This window comes from Zonotrichia leucophrys, chromosome 2 (genome assembly GCF_028769735.1).
Source record: "Zonotrichia leucophrys gambelii isolate GWCS_2022_RI chromosome 2, RI_Zleu_2.0, whole genome shotgun sequence".
Taxonomy (NCBI): Eukaryota; Metazoa; Chordata; class Aves; order Passeriformes; family Passerellidae; genus Zonotrichia; species Zonotrichia leucophrys.
In genome coordinates, this window is record NC_088171.1 from 30,730,614 (window position 1) to 30,751,034 (window position 20,421).

Below are 20,421 nucleotides of genomic sequence, written 5' to 3' on the forward strand. Positions count from 1 at the left end.
AAATGGTTTTATTCAGCACTCTAATAGCACGTGGCTGGATTAGATGAATCTTGAGATGGAAAGCTTAATCATACATTTTTTCACTCCTTTGATAATCAAGTAAGAGACATTTGGTGTGCGAATGCTCAGGTTTCAGTGGAGAAAAATCTCTCCAGACTTCACAGCTGAACACCAGCAAATGTGTGTTTGTGTCAGAAAAGCTTCTTTATTCACTCAAAACAGAAAAAAAAAGATCTTTTAGTTATTTTTCTTATTTACTTAGTTCTTTCTGATGACTTGGAAAAAAAAGAGTACCTTTTACCCAATTTAGTAGTTTCTAGATTTGAGAAAAACTGTATAATAAACTTGGTTTGGCCAAGTTGAGTAATGACAGTGTCCTCATACCCACTATGTTGGATGGATGCTGCTATGTTGTTTTATGGTCAGGCAACTGATTATTACATAAAATATTAGTCACATTGAGGTGAAAGGTATTTTTATTAGATTTTGTTGTTATTGATATTTCTTTTGAATATTTGTATAAGTGCTGTAGGTTTTCCCTTCTTTTATGAATGGGGGAAGTGGAACAGTTTTTGAATCCTTTGTCTAATTTAACTATCTAAATTGTATTCTTAAAGTAATAGTAAATTCAACAATTTCAAGTATGTATGTCTTAAATCAGCCTTCTGAATAAATGTTTTTCAGAAACTTAATAATTATAAAATTGCTAACATGATGCCTTATGCCTTATGATGAATTCTCTGCATCTCCATTTACTTTATTAACTTTGCAACAAGTAGGGCCCTCTCAATTACATCAGTTAGAGTCTATTTGCACTTGCTCTGTGACAATTTTGCAATCCTCTGCTGTAATTAACTTCTAGTAAGAGAATATGGAATCATCATTTACAGAATTCCTGTTGAAGGTGCTCCGTAAGCTACAGATGGCTGCCTGGTCATTGAAGTGGGTGAAATAATGGAGCTGGGACTTCAGAGCAGCAGCCTGTCAAGAGGAACTGATGGCAAGGGCCCTTATTGAGAGCAGGAGTGACAGACTGGAAGGAAGAGGATGTTGGTTGTCGTTGGAGCTTGAGTAGAGCATACCTACCAAATATAAACATTAGAGATCAGGTATTTGAAGGTGAAAAAGACATTTTTCATCTTGGACTACAGGCAGTCTTTAAGAACAGCATAGAAATTAAATGAGACAGTAGATAGAATTATTTTAAAAATAATTTTCCTCATATTAGATTACTTTCTAAATATCTTAGCAGATAATTAATGAAATTAATCTATCATGAATTATTAGTTGATTCAGCAAACTGCTTATAACTCATGCAGTTTCTCATAGTGACTATTGGTCCTTGGAAAGAAGGGAGGCCACCTAATACCTGTTCTCCTTACGTAAATGATTTTTTAATGAGTACTTTTATGGTTTTAAAATGAAAGATGGCTTTTGTCAGCAGTTAGAACTCAATTGCTAGAACTGTTTCAGACCTGAAGAAGTATGTCAAACATTTTTCCCCCCACTCCATACTGTTAGTCTAATAAAGTACACTGCATCTCCATGTAAGTCTCTTATCACGTGAATGTAACAGTTAAAGTCAGAGATAAGAAGCTGGCAAATACTGATGTAACCATTGTTATTGAATTTATCTTTGTAGATGTAAGGTAAAAGCAACTGTCTTTTACATTTGCTGGCTTGTGTTCTAAAGCATTTCACAATCATAAAACAAATGTATCAGAAGATATATATATATATTTATGTCTAGAAACATCCATTAAATGTCGCTATTTAGTTGTCTTTGAGATTTAACTTGTACTTCAAATCAGGGAAGTCTAGGCAATGGAAATAATACTTATTGCAGGACATAGGATTAAATGGCAATCGTTAACCTACTTGGAAAGCAGGTGCTTACAATCCAACCCTCCTGCTCAAGCTGTTTAACAGATATTTTTTGATTTGGGGTTTTTTGTTTGTTTGCTCATTTGGTTTTGAGTTTTTATACAAGTATAAGCAAATTTGCTTTATTTTTGATGCTTTAAAATTATTAATGGGAAATTCTGAGAAGCAATTTGATGGTGAATATAATCTAGAGTATGTGTACAGATTTTTCCTCTTTACTCTGTGGGGTATTCATGTTTTAATTTCCTGTGTAGGAAAATTAAGCAGGGATAGCACACAATGCATTCTATTTAATTCAGATATTCAAAGACTATAAAGTAATGAACTACTGAGATTATTCTGTCTGATGACATGAGTAAGACAGACTATGAGAACTAGCAGAACGCACATGGCTGGTTTTAAGCTGAGTGATGTTGACTGTGATATTACTTTTTGATGAGTTATGCTTTGTAAGATTTAGTTCTCCTTTCCATTACTTATTAGTATATCTCTAGCTGGTATTTCTGAGACCACCTGATTGTCTAGATAAGTCTGTTCAGAACTGCTGCTTAGCAAGGTGCTCCTCCCATGATATAAGGCTCCTTGTTTCTGGTGGCCTTCATTTTGACAGTGTAGAAGCACACATTACAAGTGTGCATCCTGCTATCTGGGATTGTTCAGTGCCAGGGACTTGGCACTGACAGGCCTGTGAGTTATCTGTCAGAAACGGGAAAATTTGGATTTGTTTCATTTTTTTTCATGAATTGCATACCAAACTATGGATATACAGCTCTAATTTCCACTGTATCTTCCATTTTCTCTAATCTCAATTGTTGGCGATTTTCCATGTGCCTTAGTTGGAAACCGCTTGATTCCATGCACATTCTGATTTTTGCAAAAGGTACCAATTCAGGAAAATGTTTAAAATCACACTTACCTCTTGTGCACCTTGAAAGTTAGGAGGAATATAGCCACCAATGCATTGGCTATGTTTGAGCTCAGGAACCCTAACAGATTTTATCTCTCAGACAGTATTTAACCCTATCAGACATTATAAAAGAAAAAACTCACTTGTATATAATGACATATAGTATTTTGAAGAATGGCAAGGGTGATTAGGCATCTTTACTTGCAGCTTTCAGAGCTGAATTTGGACTTGTTCAATAATCATATAAGATACATTTTAAAACATTTTCTTCTACTGCTTGTTGGCTTCAGGGATGTTTAGTGAATATTCTATATATATACTTTTGAAATAATGCTAGAAAAAAAAAATTTCTTTGTAATGTATTCACATGAATTTGCTGTGACTGTACCTCCCTGTGGCCTGTTGCAGAACATTTTCCTATCTTGTAGGAAAAACAGCATTAGGGTTTTCATTTCAAAGCAAACCTTTAGATACCTTCTGATCTGATTAATCAGTTAATGTCTCTTTAAAACACATTTTTCCTCTGTGGTGCCTTTGAGGTATATTTTAATGAAAACTGTCTGGCTTGAAAGTTCTTAGCTACCATGATAGCTTCAAAAAATGGGAAAGGCATCATTTATCTTTCAGGTAATATAAATAGTGTAAAATATAATTTAATGTAATTTAAAAGTGAGTGAACAGAAGTTCTTCAGGATTCTTGAATAAAGTTCTGAACAATGGAAAAATGAAGGTTTTCAGCAGATTCAAAAATAATTTGAAATTTAGGTTGAATATCCCATCATTGTGAGAAACTTGTATTTTACAGAAGTGCGGTTGTTTTTGTAAGTTTTATTCTATTATAAATTTCCCTTTACTTTGCATCATAGGCATTTTGGGGCTGGGAGGTGGTGGCCTTTAATTTTATGGTAAAGGTTTAAGGTGCAATTGCTCAAGTAATTTGAAGCTGTTTAGACACTACAGACCTACTCAGACTAATTTGAAGACTTCTTTCTTTTCCTTCTCTTTTTTGGAGCAGTGAAGAGTAGGGAAATTCTGAGTTATGGATGATCTTTGAGTATGTAGCTTTATTTGACAGCATCCTTTTTATTAGAAGGATGCAGAGATGGGAATGTCTTTTGGGAACTTCACAGCAATATGATCTGATTCTTCATTTCTCAGTCATTAGGTAATTTTTTCTTTCAATTAGATATATTTGTGATCTGAATAATGATGATTCATTGTTATAGTATTTTATTTGAAGTTGGAAAGAGTGCCTGTTTAAAAGGTTAATATTTAACTATGACAGAAAATACTCACATCTTTTTGTTTGAAATACCTTTCTTTGTTTTGTTGGGATTTTTTACTGTGTACCATGCATTTAGGGCTCATGTTTTTTTCCTTCCTTACCCTGAAGAGAGCCTTAGGTCTAGAGCAGGCTTTACCTGTCTGATGAACCATAGTTTGATGTCTGAAATTAGGTGGGATAAGAATAAGTGCAAGTGTTTCCCTACCTTAACACAGAGTTGTTGATGTCATACAAGAATGACCTATGAAAGCAAAAATGTCCTTTATTTGTCACAAGGGTGACAAACTAGAAGTGAGTCTTATAGTAAAGAGAAGGACAAGAAGGAAAAAAGGTATAAAATAATGAGACTTGGGTTGATTGCAAGAATAATGCTTTGTTGTGAAAGTATTATATATAGAAAAGAGAAAGATGACAAAATTGGAGGGCTCACTCTTAAGGTAAGGAAAAAGTTTGGTATGGAAACAAAAATCTTTCATTAGATTGTATTTATAATATATAAAAATGCGTGTATTTAAATCCTTTTTTTTCTTACACAAAATAGCAGATCATTACCTAAATTTCTATAGAGCCTTTCAAAGATCACTCAATTTGTTTTCTTTTCTTTGTTCTAGTTGCATTGAAATCATCTAGCTCTATCAGACCAGAAAGAAATGGCATTCAGGAAACCTCTAGAACAGGAAAGTGTGGAGAAGGGATGCAGATCCTGGAAGGAGAACTCCTCTTGCAGGTATGTTTTGCAATAGACATATTTTACAAAGATTTAAATTTAAAAAACCAAACACCTGTATTTACCTTACTAGATGCTCAGTGATGAGACAGAAAAAGTTTTCTTATTGTGAAATTCTTTCCTCATTTTCTTTAGGGTAATATTATCTTGCTTTTGTTTTTTTTTTGGTAGTAGGGACTTTAGAGTGTGTGTTAGAATATGGGCTCCTCTTCAGTGTTTCTAAGTAATTTATTGGGGGGGGTTCCCATCTCTTTGCATCTGTTGTTAATAAAGATATTAATATATAAAGGAACAGTTTTTATAAGGGACAGATAAGTTACTGATTTACTGTAAATTTGGTGACTAATTGTCTGAAAGAAACAATTTTTAACTTCAAAGACCTTGGGCTTGCCGAAAGCTCTTGCTTTCTCAGTGGTTTGAAAGAACTCATCATACATAGTGTAGATTCAGGACAAATTTTAAAATACTTTGAATAGCTTTTATATGAACTAATGGAAAATATTTATTTAAAAACTGTAGTTTTATTTTTTAATTGTCTAGTCTGTTTTAATATCCTAGAGTGTCACAGCTTATGGATAATTCTATACTACCAAGTCCAGATTAAACTCAAAAAATTGCAAATATAGGTATTACTATGTTCTAACTAGTTTCACAGAATGGATTTTATGGAGACCTGCAGCTCCATTTGAAATGTGTTGTTAGTCTGTCTTCTACACTGGTTCCTCACTGATGTATCTACCAGAAGTGGCAAATTGTTCAGTCATAGCCAATTGTTTCCTTCAAACAAAATGAATTTCAGTTTTCAAAGACTAGAAATAAAAACAGGTTCTTAGAATCCCACAAAAAAATTATTTTAAATTGCTGCTAATTGAATTTTTTTTCCTAACCAACTTAAAAAACTAGGACATTTATTTCTAGCCTTAATAGAGTATGACAAAGAACTGTTGTGGAGTTACTGCCAGTGACCAGTTTCTTTTAAACAGAAAAGAACCTAAAAAGCTGAAATATATGGTTTATATTGGAGGCATCTATTTAATCTGAAATATGGGGGGGGGGGCATTATGACTTCTGACTGGAAGTTATATAATGGAACTCTTTTCCAGTATGAAAATTATGTGGGTGATATAGTTATTACTGAAAATTCTGCCCCTCTTGGGAAGCAAATGAACCAAATTTCTTAAATGAATTTGTTTTGTAAATATTTTATATATGTGAAAAAATTTATGAGAATGAATATGCAGATAGAGTTTTCTTAGGTTATGTAACAAGTCATGAGTGTGATGAAATTGGGAATTTTCCAGAAGATAGTGGGAAGCAGTAAGTTGTAAATATTGGCACAATCCTTCCCTTCCACTTATGCTCAGAAAAGTTTTGCATTACACAGGTGAATAAATTATAACTGATGATAAATGTTTTCCTTTTATTATCTCCCTACTTTTTTTTTGTTTCTCTAAGGTGATATGAATAAACACCCTATTGTTTGTAATTGCTTTTATTTGTTCATCAGTTGTTCTTGCTTGCTTCTTAACAAACAGAAAATTGTCTTTAATTTCCAACATAGAAACTGTCTTACCAATTCAATATATTGTGGAAGCAGAGATCAAATACATAAATATGTCTTTCTTAAAAGCAAGCTAAATTTCCTCTAAAATTATTTAAATTATTTGAAATTCTTATTTTAAATACAAAATCCATTGCTGCCCAAACAAGTTTATTAAAAAAAGTGAAAGAAAAATTATGACCTTTAAGAAATTTTAAAAACTTAATTCTCAAAAGTAATGAACAATTTTGTAATTACCTCTTTGTTAGGAGCATTGAGAGTATTTTTAGAGGCACAAATATCATCTTCAGTTCTCCAGAATAATGAACTCACTGAGAAATTTCATTATGTGTTTTCAGATAATTGTTTTTGGATTGCATATTGCAAAAACCTCCATTAGAACTCTTTTCTTACTTATTGGTCTATCCAGATATATGCATTTTACAGAATTTTTGGCTTAAATAATGCTTATTGTGATCTCAGTACCAATCCTGGTTCGAGATGACCTGTGTACCAGGGCCAGTGCAAAATATGACTGAATTCCAGGCACAGAAAGTGTAGGTAGCTCTGTATGAAATGGACCAGAATAACCAATTTTAACATTTGAGACAAAGTTAGATGCTGTGCAGCTTGCGGATGTTTTGTGTCAAGCAGCTGAGGTGAAATGCCCTGCAGAACAGGTCAGCAGAGGACATGAGCACCTGCCACTGCAGCATTCTGCAACCATGGAATTACCGTGAGCTTCATCAGAACCAAAGATTCTGTGTAGCCACTCAACATTTCTTGGATTGGCCATGCTGTTTCATTCCAGATTATTAGTGATTTTTTATCTCATTCTTTATTCGTGTAAAATTTACTGAACTTATAAGGAGTTGTTATAGAGCTAACAATTGTTTATGAGAGCAGAATAAATAATATCTACACATTAAATTGGAGTGGTTCACAGCATTTAAAGACCAGTCATTTAACAAGATATTTCATTTATATATTATTACTTTGTTGCAGTAGGAGATATGATATCCTTCACCTACTTTGCATTTTCTATGTACAAAAATTCTGCATAAATAAAGAGTTTTTTTTAAAAAATAGTGTTGAGTATGCTGGCCAAATTTGCCTTTGAATGCAGCTGAGGAAATTAAGTGGCACAATATACTCAATCCAGCCCCTAGAGACTGCCTTTTGTTAAATCTTGACTGAGATCCATAGAAGTAAATCGGCACCTTTCAGATGAGCTGCCAAGTCACAAATGTACTGTTTGCTATCACAACAATTGCCATGGACCCTATTGATTGGAGTGCAGATAAATGCCCTTTGCGTGACTTTGAGTGTGGAGCCGCCTGGTCTGCTGCTCCACCGAGGGGGAAATCTCTTCAAAAACATTGTTTACTTGCAACAGTCTGCTTTTGCAGAGGTTTTCTATTTTAAGTAAACTATAAAATGTTTTCTTGGACTATATAGGGGATCTTGATAGCTTGATTTCCTGTCCTCAGTGGCCTGTCTGCACTATGAATAGAATGGATTTTGGGACTGGGTTTGTGACATGGCTCTTGTTTGTGCTGTGGGCAGCTGGGGGTATCCAAGGCTTGAAGCACACAAACATTGAGAAATGTGGTTGATGTTAGATAAACTTACAGTTCTTCATATATGTCCTTTGCCTTCTTCAATCAAGGGTATTGAAAAATCATCAACATGGATTGTCTCCTCTGCTGAATTTTAAAATAAAGTTTAGGTTTTTTCTCGTTAGATCCAGTTTTCCTCATTTTAACACACTGTAGAGAGATGCAATGAGGAATCCTGTTTGTGCTGTCAGATAATGATGTGCTTTTGCATGCTTCACATTTTATTGGGGGACTACAGTATAGGTAGACATAGAGACACAATAATTATCTGGAATTTTATCTCTGAAGCTGACAGATTGCTGTGTTTCTTCCCCAGGCATTAAATGGATTTGTGTTAGTTGTTACAGCAGATGCTCTGGTGTTTTATGTCTCTTCTACTATCCAAGACTACTTGGGATTCCAACAAGTAAGTTTATGTTTTTCTTCTATTTTTTTTCAAAAGTTTTGCCTAATTTCAGGGAACATCAGTGTTCATATTTAGGGCCTTAAATTTTTTTTGTAATAAAACTCTCAGTTAGGTACTTTAGGTTGAATTACTTTTAAACCGTATTTTCTGAAACCATATTTTCTGTCGGCTTCCATAGCCAGGATGTCAGGCCAAGCACAACAGGAATATAATTTCCAAAGTTGAGTTAGGCAAGATAGGAAATTTTCACACTTAATTATTCTTTACTGGAACAACTGTTTGAAATTTATACTGTGGTGTTACCCAGTTTATGATGCTGAGTGAGACATAATTCAATGGGAAGGTAATTATTTTAATAGAATCCTTTCATGAAAAATTATTTCCATATGCCTTGAGCTTTATAAATATCAAGTGACTGATTTTGGTATTTTTGGAATTTGTTCTCTTGCTCATGTTTATTTATTCAATTATTAATTTCAAGAAAAGCATTTGTTTTTTACTATTTATGGTGCAGATTACATATGGCCAACTTTACTGGGCTTGAAAACCAGGTGCCAAAGTAGTGAAGACTGAGGCATAGCAGGCAAATTCTGCCTTTGTTAGAAAACTCCTGGGATTACTTTATGTGAAGATGATAGAATGAAGATGGTAGTTATAGTTCTCCGAGTATATCCATGAATACTGCATATTGATAGATTCAGCTGCTGTCTAAACATAGCAAGAAACCTTGCTTGGTCCTCAATTTCACGTAACTGATAAGAGATTGGGGAAAGTTTGTGTAAAAGAAAATATTTCAAAAAACCACATTTTTATTCCTGGATTTATATATTACTTCTGGGGAAGTAATATTATATATTAGTTCTGGGGAATAAAAAAAGAAAAATGCTTGGAAAGAAAAATGCTTGGAAAACAAATTGGGCGTAACATTCATGAGGTAATGCTAGTAAATCAAGTACATGATATAGAAGTAAAGTCTTAAAGTTACAAAAATTAGCATTTCTGGCAATTTATTCTGGAAAATACTGATTGTTTTATGAAATTCGTCATAGCAAAATTTGACCTAGGCTTCTGCTTCTGCCAGTTCATCTCAATTACATTAGATCTATGTTTTATTTAAGTATTTTCTGCTTATATAATGGTTGAGTTTTTTGAAACATGCCAAGAAACAGGATCTTAACTCTTGTCAGTCAACTGAGTCTTTTCTTGACTATTTTGGATGGGTTTTTTTCCCCTTAAATTCCTTTAAGCACTAATCCTTGCTCTTGAGCCTTTGCCATTTAGATCACATTCCTAACCACACAATTGGTATTGGAATAAGGGCTTAATAATTACATGTTGTAACGCATCCTTAAGAAGGGACAAAGCTTTCAGGCAAATTCATTGTTTATAATCTGCTTGGCTTAGTTTTGGTAGTTTGGTTCAGGGTCTTTAGCTGCTTTTATATTCCTGTAGCAGCTATAGTGGGTCAAGTCAAATACTATGTGGTAAATACTTTATTTACCAGTATATGAAATTAAATAACTTAAACACAACCTAAGCATAGCATTTCCAGGCCTTCTTAGGTAGAAGCAGGTAAAGAAATAGTTGACATAATGGAACTTCTTTTTCTAAGGCAATATTTTTTATTATTGTTTCCCATGCTTATAGTTACATGTGTAATTGAGCTGTTCTCTGTGTTGCTAAAAATTGTTTCATGAAGCTTTGCCACCTGCATGTGGTTGTATGTATTTATCCCTGAGAAAAATGGATTTTGCTGTATCCATAACAGTGTTGTCAATGAGACAACTTGGACCATATTGTGATATAATTTTCTTATTGTTGTTCTCTCTCACCTTTCTCCTTTTGTTCACAGTCAGATATTATACACCAGAGTGTATTTGAATTGATTCACACAGAAGACAGACCTGAGTTTCAACGACAGCTACATTGGGCATTAAATCCTGCCCAGTCAGGAGATTCTGGACCAAGCGTACAAGGTGAGAACAGAATTTATTGTTTGCCTGTCAGATTAGTTGTTTGCTTTTGGGCTTTTTTAATTTGTTATGTAAAAAAAAAACCCAAAAAGATAATTTTAGAATAATAAAGGAAGAAATAGCATCTTTCAAATTTATTTTAATTTTATGGGCACATTTAGTCAACAGTGAGAATTACTATTTTTTGTAAAACAGTGCATATTTAGTGATTCTCTTAATTTTTGAGAATTACTAAATATGCGCTGTTATTCATAGTATTAAAGTACTAATTATACTTTAAATTGGAAGACTTTAATTTGGAGTATAAGTGACAATGTTTCTTTGATCAGTTCAAGGATATGCTAATTACAGTGTTACTATAGGGAACAGCGCATTCATTGCCACATAGAGCAGTACTTCTCTTGGAGATAAAAGGGGAAGAGAAATAAAAAATGACATAGATGAGCCTTTAAGATCAAGAAGTGTGCATGTTAGAGCAGAGTTGTCACATGTTACTGGCTGATGCTTAAGTGAGCTGCTATATTGAGAAACAGCTAAGGTGAAACATATTGCATGTGTGTCAGAGCAAAGATGTGTAGGTGCAGGTTATGTGTAATCCAGGAATCATGTGCCTGCATCACAATGACAACAAAGCCATTGAGACAACTGCTCCATTTTAATGCTCCCTTTGCACAACAGTTGTTAAACATGTAGGTAAAATCTTCCGCTACTGTGACATGATTATAGGGCATTTATTAATCCATAAAAAGTCAATTTTAAAAAATAAATCTTTAAGTAATTAAAAAAAAAAGAGTATGGAAATGCCATGATTTGGTAGAGAAAGATTACTGTGTTTGTAACACACCTCAGTATATTTCAGTTTTTCATTTAGCAGTCAACGTTGTTCCATCATGTCTAGATCAATCTCCACAGGTCTGCTGCACAGCTAGGTAATAGCAGAGTTCAGTACAGCAAAGAGTGCAGTTCTCAGAAACCAAATTTTCATCCTGCTTGCTTCAGAATGAAATTGTGTTCTATGGACCTTAAGCAAGTGCATATGAATTTAGAAAAAGTTATTTGAAAAGAATGACACCAGGTTGGATTTGCCTCAGATTTGACTGAACATTGGGATGTGCTGAGTAGGATTGCAAACAATTTTTTGTTTTGTATGTAGTGTTTCTAGGTTGCTAAAAGCTGCTAATTGTGCCCCATTCCTGGAAGCATCCAAGGACTGGGTGGATGGGTCTTTGAGCAACCTGGTCTAGCTAAAGGTGTCCCTGTCCATGGCAGGGGGATTGGAATTAGGTGATCTCCAAGGTCTCTTCTATCTCAAACCATTCTATAATTCAATGATGACTTTTGAGCCTCAAGTGGCGTAAAATGTTTGGATGTTGAGGATTTTAAACTGAATTCAGAATTATAGCAAAGGATAATGCTATGACCATAAGGATCCCCTCCATTTTTGCTAATTTAATCCATTTCTTTTTTAATACATTCAGCTGGCATTATGTAGATATTTATAGATATCTCAGACTCAGGCACAGATTCCATCCTGAGTCTGGGAACTGATTCTGCTTCAGTTAGCCTGGGCTAGTTATTTCTCACTCAGTACTCTGGTATGCTGCTAGACCACTGGTTTCCTCAGCTGTTACTGTGCTTCCCAGACATGCCTCCCAGTCCTTGACTTGTTCCCAGAGAAGTTTGCAAAATTCTGATTTTTTCAGTCCCAAATATCTGCTTTGGGGCATTAAGTCTGGATTATCTTTTGAACTTGGTGTGTTGTGCAACCATATGGTCTTGAGTTTAAAGGCAAGCACTTAATGCACTGCATGTTCTGCACGTTGCTCCATGGGATTGATGAGATCCAGTGGGAGCTTTTGAGGGATATGGCTTCTAACCCCTGTAGTGTTAACTGGTAGTTTTGCTCTAGGGATTGTAGGTGCTCTGTAAGATTCTTTGCCTTCTTACAGTGAGTCACTTCAAGATCCTGGCAGTAAAACCTTCCTGCCTTCCGTCTGCCTGGAAAAGTGCAGCAGTGTTGCTTTCACAAGTGTAGGAGGCTCAGTTTTGAAGCCCACTGCCTCCTGTTTTGAGTTCTGTTCCCCTTCCTTTTGGGAGCCGCTTCTTTCAAAACAGCTCTGCTCACTCTTGAGAACTGTGCATTTTACTATGGAACTTGACAAACTCCACAGCATCCAGCTGGATTTGCTGAACCTTCAAATTTCAGCTCTATACTTACCCAAAGAATAACACTGAGATTCTCCTGTGGCAGAAATGCTGAAGGACACACCTAACTGTGCTGAAGATGCCAGCAGAAACCCTGCTGCTACTTATTGGGTACTACATCTGCACCCAGTCAGAGTTGGCATCTTTGAAATGTTATTTAGGATTTGCATACTGTTTCCTTGATGCTCTTTCTTCCTAATCAGTGCTTCTTCAGAGAGCTTCCTAGAGAAGGACCATCTCAGAAGTGTTGAAAATTCTGTCAGTTAAGCAATTTATAATAGTAAAAAAACTGCAGCTGTAGCAATTAAGGAAGTTTGCTTTGTCTGTTGAGAACTGTCCATATGACAAGTGTGGGAATTTCTTATTTTGTAATTTCAAAGTTATATAGTTACTGTCTTGGACTCCAAATACCTGAGTTTATCTGCCTGTGGGATCTGCTCATAATGGTGGCTGGCCAATACAGTTCTTTACATGGCTGTAATTTCAGATTATCCCTTTTCATCACACTACCAGCTAGGACAGAAAAAGGTTTCTTTTTCTCCATACCTTGAAGTTTATTCCACAAAAATTGACCTTGCATAGCAGTTCTTTTAAGAAAAAAAAAGATATCTCCTCATTTTATCTGAAAAGCTAGATAACTCAGCATACTTGTAGGATTCAGATGGCCTTAGGTCGGAAGGCCTATTGGTAGGATATCAGCAATTTCATTTGGCTCCAATTCAGTCCCTTGAATTCATAGGAGATTAAATAGAACTGCCTTTTGGTAATGATTTGTTTACCTTTGGGTTTGTTTTGCTAGTGTACTAACCTCTGAGACTATCTGTAAGTTTTTCCAGCTGTTCATGAGACAGAATTATATTCCAGAAAATATAATGTGGTGTGTTATTAAGTGACATGCTCTCCCTGTCCTCATCTCCATGTCTGGAAAGTCAATATGGGTTGTTAAAATCTGTAGTATTATTTTTGTCCATACTTGATAATCAGGTCTCTAAGAATACATGGACTACTTTTTTAAATTAAAGATTATTTTATTATAAAATGTCTTTTTAAGCTGGATTTTTCTCAATTTTCTGCATGTATGAATTCGTAGGGTATGACTGGTTTTTTATATGTATTGCAAACAAGATTGCTTTGCTAAATTTGCTGTGAGTAGTCATGCTGTGGTATCTCTGTATGTATAGTCTCATGTAGTACATATGTATTTTATCAGAGGTTTATTGATTTACCTTCTGTTTTTACTTTATATTCCAAATGTTTAAGTCTGTTTTGTAAATACCACTTAGCAGCAAATGCTTGTCCTGACAATGTGGAAGGATACCATGTTGGTATCCTAGTTTGCAATCATGGTTTTGAGTATTTTGTAAAACAAACAACTGCAAAACACAAATACTCCAGATATACCTGGAGAGGTAACTATGGTGTTTTGGTCGACAGAACCCAGAAATATTTTCACTATTTAGTAGGGTAATTTTGCCTTCATTGTAGAAAAATAGTGATTTTTTGTGGTGGTTTCCAAAAGTTGCTGACTTTTATTTATTGCTACTGCTTTCACCTGGCTGTCTGGAAAGTAAGTTTCAGAGTTTGATAATGAGTTTTTCAATACTCAGTTCCTGCAGTTGCTGTGCCTTTTTGGAGATCCTACCATTGTAGAAACACTGGTGTGTTCTCTGCTGAGAGCTCTGCTCTTTGCAACTGATCCAGAATCTAGGCTGTGGATAAAATAATGAATGAATTAAAAACCCAAACAAACAAAAGCCCCAATGTAAAAAAAAAAAACCCAAAACCTGAAATTATATTCAGTTTTCAAATCCCATAGCCTGTAAAACATAATCCCATCTGAAGAATTGGTGTTTAACCTCAGTGTTACAATGATAATAGGTTCTGAGGATGTTTCCAGTTTACATTGTTCTTGCTCAGGTCACGACCTTACGCATTGTTTATGAGAAGGAAGATCGTTTGTTATAGATAGCCTTCTCTAGGTGTTCTTCTAAAAATAATCCTTATAAATAATCCTTTCCTGCAGGAGATAATGGCTTTTCACAGCCAGCAACCTATTATAACCCAGACCAACTTCCTCCAGAGAATTCTTCCTTTATGGAAAGGAATTTCATCTGCAGGTTACGATGCCTCCTGGATAATTCATCTGGATTCCTGGTGAGTATGGAGTTACATAAAAACCTCCACATATGCTTAAAAGTTGGAAATCTTAGTTTATTTGTAAGTCTCCAAAGCTATCTGGGCTGCTTGAACCACAATGTTTCAGTTAGTGAACTGAATGTCTCCCTTTTAAGACTGTTGTCACAACCAGGCGCAGGTTCTTTCTCATGGCCAAGTTTCCCCAATTAAATGAAAATAAGCAACTGCTTTTGTAAAATGCTGTGTGATTAAAATGCATCACAGGAGTATTTTCTTGTAGCAAGTTGAGTATCTTGAGATACAGTAAATTATGATAATTAAGAGGACCATAGTTTTTCCTTATTTGGAAAAGTTTGTGCTTGCTCTTTTTAATGCATTTTTTGTTATTAAATTATTTATATTTTAAAACAAGTAAGGGTTTATCACCCCCTATGTGGTATCTTATAAAATAGAATTCTTTAGAATTGCAAAATTGAACATACAAATTTGCAAGAGAAATAATGATATAATTATATGCATGTATGTTCATTAGAATATTAGAAGCCCCAGTTGATATGTGATACTATATGTTTATTTTTTTGGTATTTTACAGAATAGTCTTCCCATTAATTAATTTTTCAGTATCTTTATTAGCAGATATTGAAGTGACATCGTCAGGGGTATAACAACAGTGTTCTGTACTTGTTAGCTAACTTTTATGTATGCCATCCTATAAAATGGATGAATGATTCTGATGGATCTTAAAAAAATGAAAAATGCATATTTACATAATAACAAAAATGTATTGCTTTTAAATATCTCCAACATGTAACAATTACTTTTTTTTTGATCCTAAGGCTATGAATTTTCAAGGACGATTGAAGTTTCTCCATGGACAAAACAAGAAAGGGAAGGATGGTGCTGCTTTGTCTCCTCAGCTTGCACTGTTTGCAGTAGCCACTCCCCTGCAGCCACCATCCATCCTTGAGATACGAACCAAAAACTTCATCTTCAGAACTAAACACAAACTGGATTTCACACCCACTGGCTGTGATGCAAAGTAGGTGTAAATTGTTCTCTGTAATTGTCTAATAATTTGCTGATGAAATAGGTTTCAGGTAGGTATTTGAAATATAAAGCAGGTTACTCTTTTGGTATATAAACTGTTCCAGTGATGGCAGTGTAGAAGCTGTTGAAGTTTTTCTCTCCAGCCCTGCTATCAGGTAAAGAGAAATGGGCTTGCCATAGTCTATTTCCTTGGAATGGCATGCGGCTCTCTGACTCTCAGTTGTTAGAAAAACAAAGCAAATACCTGCAAAACCAATGCAAAATAAAAAACTGAAAGATGGCATACTAATGAATTAGGGAAGAGGAAAAGTTTCATGTTAAATCTGGTTTGAAATTTGGTTTTAGAACTGATAGAGCATGTGTTTAATTTCATTCCACATTTCTCCTTCAGTTCAAATACATGTAAAATACAATGGAAATGTATTTTCCTTCAACAGAATTTAAATACATTTTTTATAGTATGATTTTACCCACTTCCAAACCATTCTTTTCCCTATGTAAAATTTGGAAACACTACTGCAGTACTAGATCAAAATATTGTTTCAGCACAGCAAGAAGCCCATTAGGATGCTTTTTTTATCAAAATAAGAACCTCTGGCCTCCTTCCTTCTCCTCTCCCTCCCATTTTTGACTTAGAATGCTTTGTTTTCAGTGGAGTCTCTCACATGGGTTTCCATGCCTACTTACAGGACAGAATTGAATTACTTGGTGTTTTGTCTACTGAGAGACCAAAATGTTTTATTTCTCTAAGCTGATACAAGTAAAAAACAACAAAATGTTAACACAAGTGTTTCTTTTCTCTGTTTGATATTTTTATTCTCTTGTAAAAAATACTTTTATGTATATTGTTTCCGATCTCTACTTTCCCCCTTTTTTTACCTTTTGTCTTTGCATCTCCATGTCTTTGTTTCAAATCCTGTTTAAGTCTCTCTTTGACCATGTCTTTTTATCAGATATCGCACAGCAATCACATGAATTCTCTTAAGTGTTTCATCTCCCCAGCCTCTAGTAAAGTACTCTAATGTTAGCTGCAGGGTCAGTCATGACCTCTGAGTCATATCTTGTTTAAATGCAAACACAGGGGTCTCATACCACTCAATAGCAAAGGGGATGTAGCTCTGAGATACATTAAGCTACTAAAAATTCTAATTTAGACAAGAAGTTTTAGATGACTGAAATTAAACCCTTATTTAATTCTACACACAAGCACCTATAGGTAAATGATAAGAAGCAGGGCTAAGAAAGCAGTGTCTTTCTTTGAAGTAATGGGAGCTGCCTGCTAGGAGTGAAAATGTTCAGTAGTATGGAATTGAGAGTCTGGCTGTAGGCATCCACTCTTTTTTATGATCTAATGGTTTTGTGAACCCAGTCCTAGTCACTGAAGGCAACCTGGCAGACTAGTTAAAGTTTTATGATTTGTTGACTCTATGTTTTATTGGAGCTGTTCCGCTTCCGTGTATAATTGATATAGCCACAAACTGTAGTTTGCATCTGAAATATTCTAGCCGTAATTAACTTGCCGACATTCATTCTGTGAGTTGCTTCATCAGCTGTGTTGCAATTTTTTGGTTTTATCTTCCAGAGGAAAAATTGTCCTGGGATACACTGAAGCAGAGCTGTGTATGAGAGGAACAGGATACCAGTTTATTCATGCAGCTGACATGCTCTATTGTGCTGAAAATCACATCCGAAGTAAGTTTCATTCCCTAAAAAAGACTGTAAAATCAAAGCATGGAGGATTTTTTCAGTATGAATGCAATATGAATTATAGAAAAAAAAAAGAGGTTTTTAACAAAAAGAACACTGTTCATTTCATATGTTCTACTTGTCCTTCTAAAAACTTACACTGATTAAAGAAATGTTTAATATTCCTATTTAGACTCTTTTGGGATAAATATTCCAGTCTCTGTCACATCTTGCTCTTCTCACTTGCTTCTCTGCTCAACTCAACTTCTGCTATTTCAAGAACTTTCTTTGGGCAAGAGGACTACCAAGGATAGCTTTCCTGTTAACAAGATGATATAGCATTTTCTTTTGATACTAGTGTAAGATTTTTACCACAAATTGATCTCTGATTTAACATCCCGGCTTCCAAACATTTCTGGGTTTGATTCTTGGCAGCTTGATCTGGTTTAAGTAACAATTATGGAGAGAAGTATAGTGTTGAGGAAATAAGCACCAGCAATCTGATGTATAACTATTTAGGGGACTGTTTTTTACTTTTGCTGTTAGTTATAACAGAGTTATTTTTGGAACTTACAAAATCATCTTCAGAATATTATGGTACTTCTTTCCACTGACTTCTCTTGAAAAGTTCAAATTTTTTTTCTCTTATCCCCTCATAGACAACTGGATAATGCCCCTCAGCAGGTTGTTCTCAGCCTATTTAAACATGTTTTCAGCTTCAGGTATAGCTCAGTCCCTGTTGCTTATCAGTATTTTTGTTTCTTTCATAAAGAAAAAGAGATGGTTCCAGAGTAGAAGGGGATGAAATTTGAATGGTTTGAAGCTTTCTCTTAGAACTGGTTTTGCTACATTTTTAATGCTAAGATTAAAATAAAGAAAATAGGTTTTGTAGCAAGCATTTTTGGTTATATTCTTAGACTTTCCTAATACATTTTATTTAGTTTTTCTGTCTAGAAGTGCAGGGTTTTTGAGCAATTGTATTACTTCCACCCCTTGCCTCTGTGAATCACATATTTAAGAATTATCTTTAAAATTCACATTCATCACACAACCTTCACTTAAAACAAAAAAAAGCAACCAAAATAAACTAAAGCTCCCCACACAAAAACCAAGATAACTTCATCACAACACAGAATGAAATTGGAAAATTTGCACAAAATCTGCCCCTGTCCCTTCACCACAATTGCAACAAAACTTCCCCATGATAATTTTACTCTCTAAGATTGTTCAGTACTTGTTTTGCCTTTTACCTCTCATGGTTACCCTCCACATCTCAGCATCCTCGTGGTCCTGGGTTTTGGCACCAAAATTACTTTAGTGGGTTGACCCTGGCTGCATGCCAGGCACCCACCAAAGCCTCTCCATCTCAGCCCATCACAACTGGACAAGGGAGAGAAAATATAATGAAGGGTTCATGGATTGAGATAAGGAACAGGAGAGATCACTCACCAAATACTGTTACAGGCAGAACAGACTTCATCTGGGCATATTAATTTAATTGATTACTAACAAAAGAGCAGGATAAAGGGGAAGTAAAGTAAGGCCATAAAAACACCTTCCACCAGGAAACCTTCTCCAGTATGGGCTCCTCTCTCTGTGGGTCTGCAAGCCTCTGCCAGGAGCCTCCCCCAGCACTGGCCTCACATGGGTTCACAGCCTCCTGTAAGCCATCCACCTGCCCAGGCATGGGTCTCCTCCACAGACTGCAGGTGGATGGATCTGTGCATCCCCGTGGTTCTGCATGGCACAGCCTCTGCACCATGGGCTGCAGGGGAGCCTCAGCTCTGAAACCTCCTGCTCTTCCTTCCTCACTGCCCTTGGTGTCTGCAGAATTGTTCCTCACATATTCTCAACCCGCTCTTCTCTGGCCACAATTATATCTACACAATAATTTTTTTTTTTCTCAAATGTTATGACAGAGGCGTTATCACGATTTCTAATTGTCCCAGACTTGCCCAGCAGCCTGTCCACCTTGGATCTCCTAGGGATTTGCTCTGCTGGAAATGGAGGAAGCTTCTAGCAGCTTCTTACAGAGGCCACCCCTGTAGCCCTCCCTGTCACTCCAAAACCTGGCCACACAAACCCAGTACAGAAATGTACTGTAAACATTGAGTATGTTTATGAAGCATTGTTAGTGGTAATGGGAATGAAACATAAGATTTTTAAGTACATATTTATGCACATTTGACCTGTGCATAAACCAGTCAAAATGTGAAAGGATTGCATTCAGAACTAATGTGTTTTCTAAATGTTGAAGTAATAGCTTTATGAGGGTGAGAGAGACTTGGGCGTTTGCCATTTACGTGTTCTAGAATTTATTAATTTCTGTTTTTGAAGAAATAATGGACAAAGCCCCATATAGAAAGTTACCAATCTCTAGCAGATATCTACCAATCTCTAGCAGTCAGTTTTGACTTCTATTTTATGAGTACATTAGACATCTTGAAGTGATCAGTCATCCTGATTCACTGGGAATGTATTAATGCCACACCAAATTGGGTGATTGAGGAGATGAGATTTGTAAAATTTTTCTACAAATGGGATTTTGTTCATGACATGAATGTTTTCATGATTTATTTGCCGGACAGTAAACAGTATGCTTACTCTTTAGTGATGAAGACAGGTGAGAGTGGAATGACTGTATTTAGGCTTCTAACCAAAGAAAATCGATGGGCCTGGGTGCAGGCAAATGCACGGCTTGTCTACAAAAATGGAAGACCAGATTACATCATTGCCACGCAAAGACCTCTTACGTAAGTCACCGGTTCATAAAGTAGTACACTTCCAAACTGAAAAGTAGTTTGAGGCTGTTTATATTCTTCACAAAGGAATATCTGGTTTTAAATTATTACCCTTTATATTCCAAATTCCCCAAATTCTTTCTTGCTAACAAACAGGTAGAAAATTCTGGTATTTCAGAACTTGTGGCATAGTTCTTTTGCATAAAACTTCAGACAAATATATTTCTTAGAAAGAAAAAGGTCAGCAGCAGAAGCATGAAGTTAT

General features: G+C 35.4%; 1 protein-coding gene across 1 annotated transcript in view; it reads left to right on the forward strand.

The window, feature by feature from the left end:
• Window positions 1-20,421, forward strand: part of AHR (aryl hydrocarbon receptor) — a 63,208-nt gene that overhangs the window by 34,027 nt on the left and 8,760 nt on the right. The window contains exons 3-9 of the mRNA XM_064704426.1: window positions 4,688-4,803; window positions 8,279-8,368; window positions 10,221-10,344; window positions 14,570-14,700; window positions 15,519-15,721; window positions 17,312-17,421; window positions 20,027-20,168. Of these exons, the coding sequence (XP_064560496.1) occupies window positions 4,688-4,803; window positions 8,279-8,368; window positions 10,221-10,344; window positions 14,570-14,700; window positions 15,519-15,721; window positions 17,312-17,421; window positions 20,027-20,168 (916 nt within the window). The remainder of the gene's footprint in view (window positions 1-4,687; window positions 4,804-8,278; window positions 8,369-10,220; window positions 10,345-14,569; window positions 14,701-15,518; window positions 15,722-17,311; window positions 17,422-20,026; window positions 20,169-20,421) is intronic.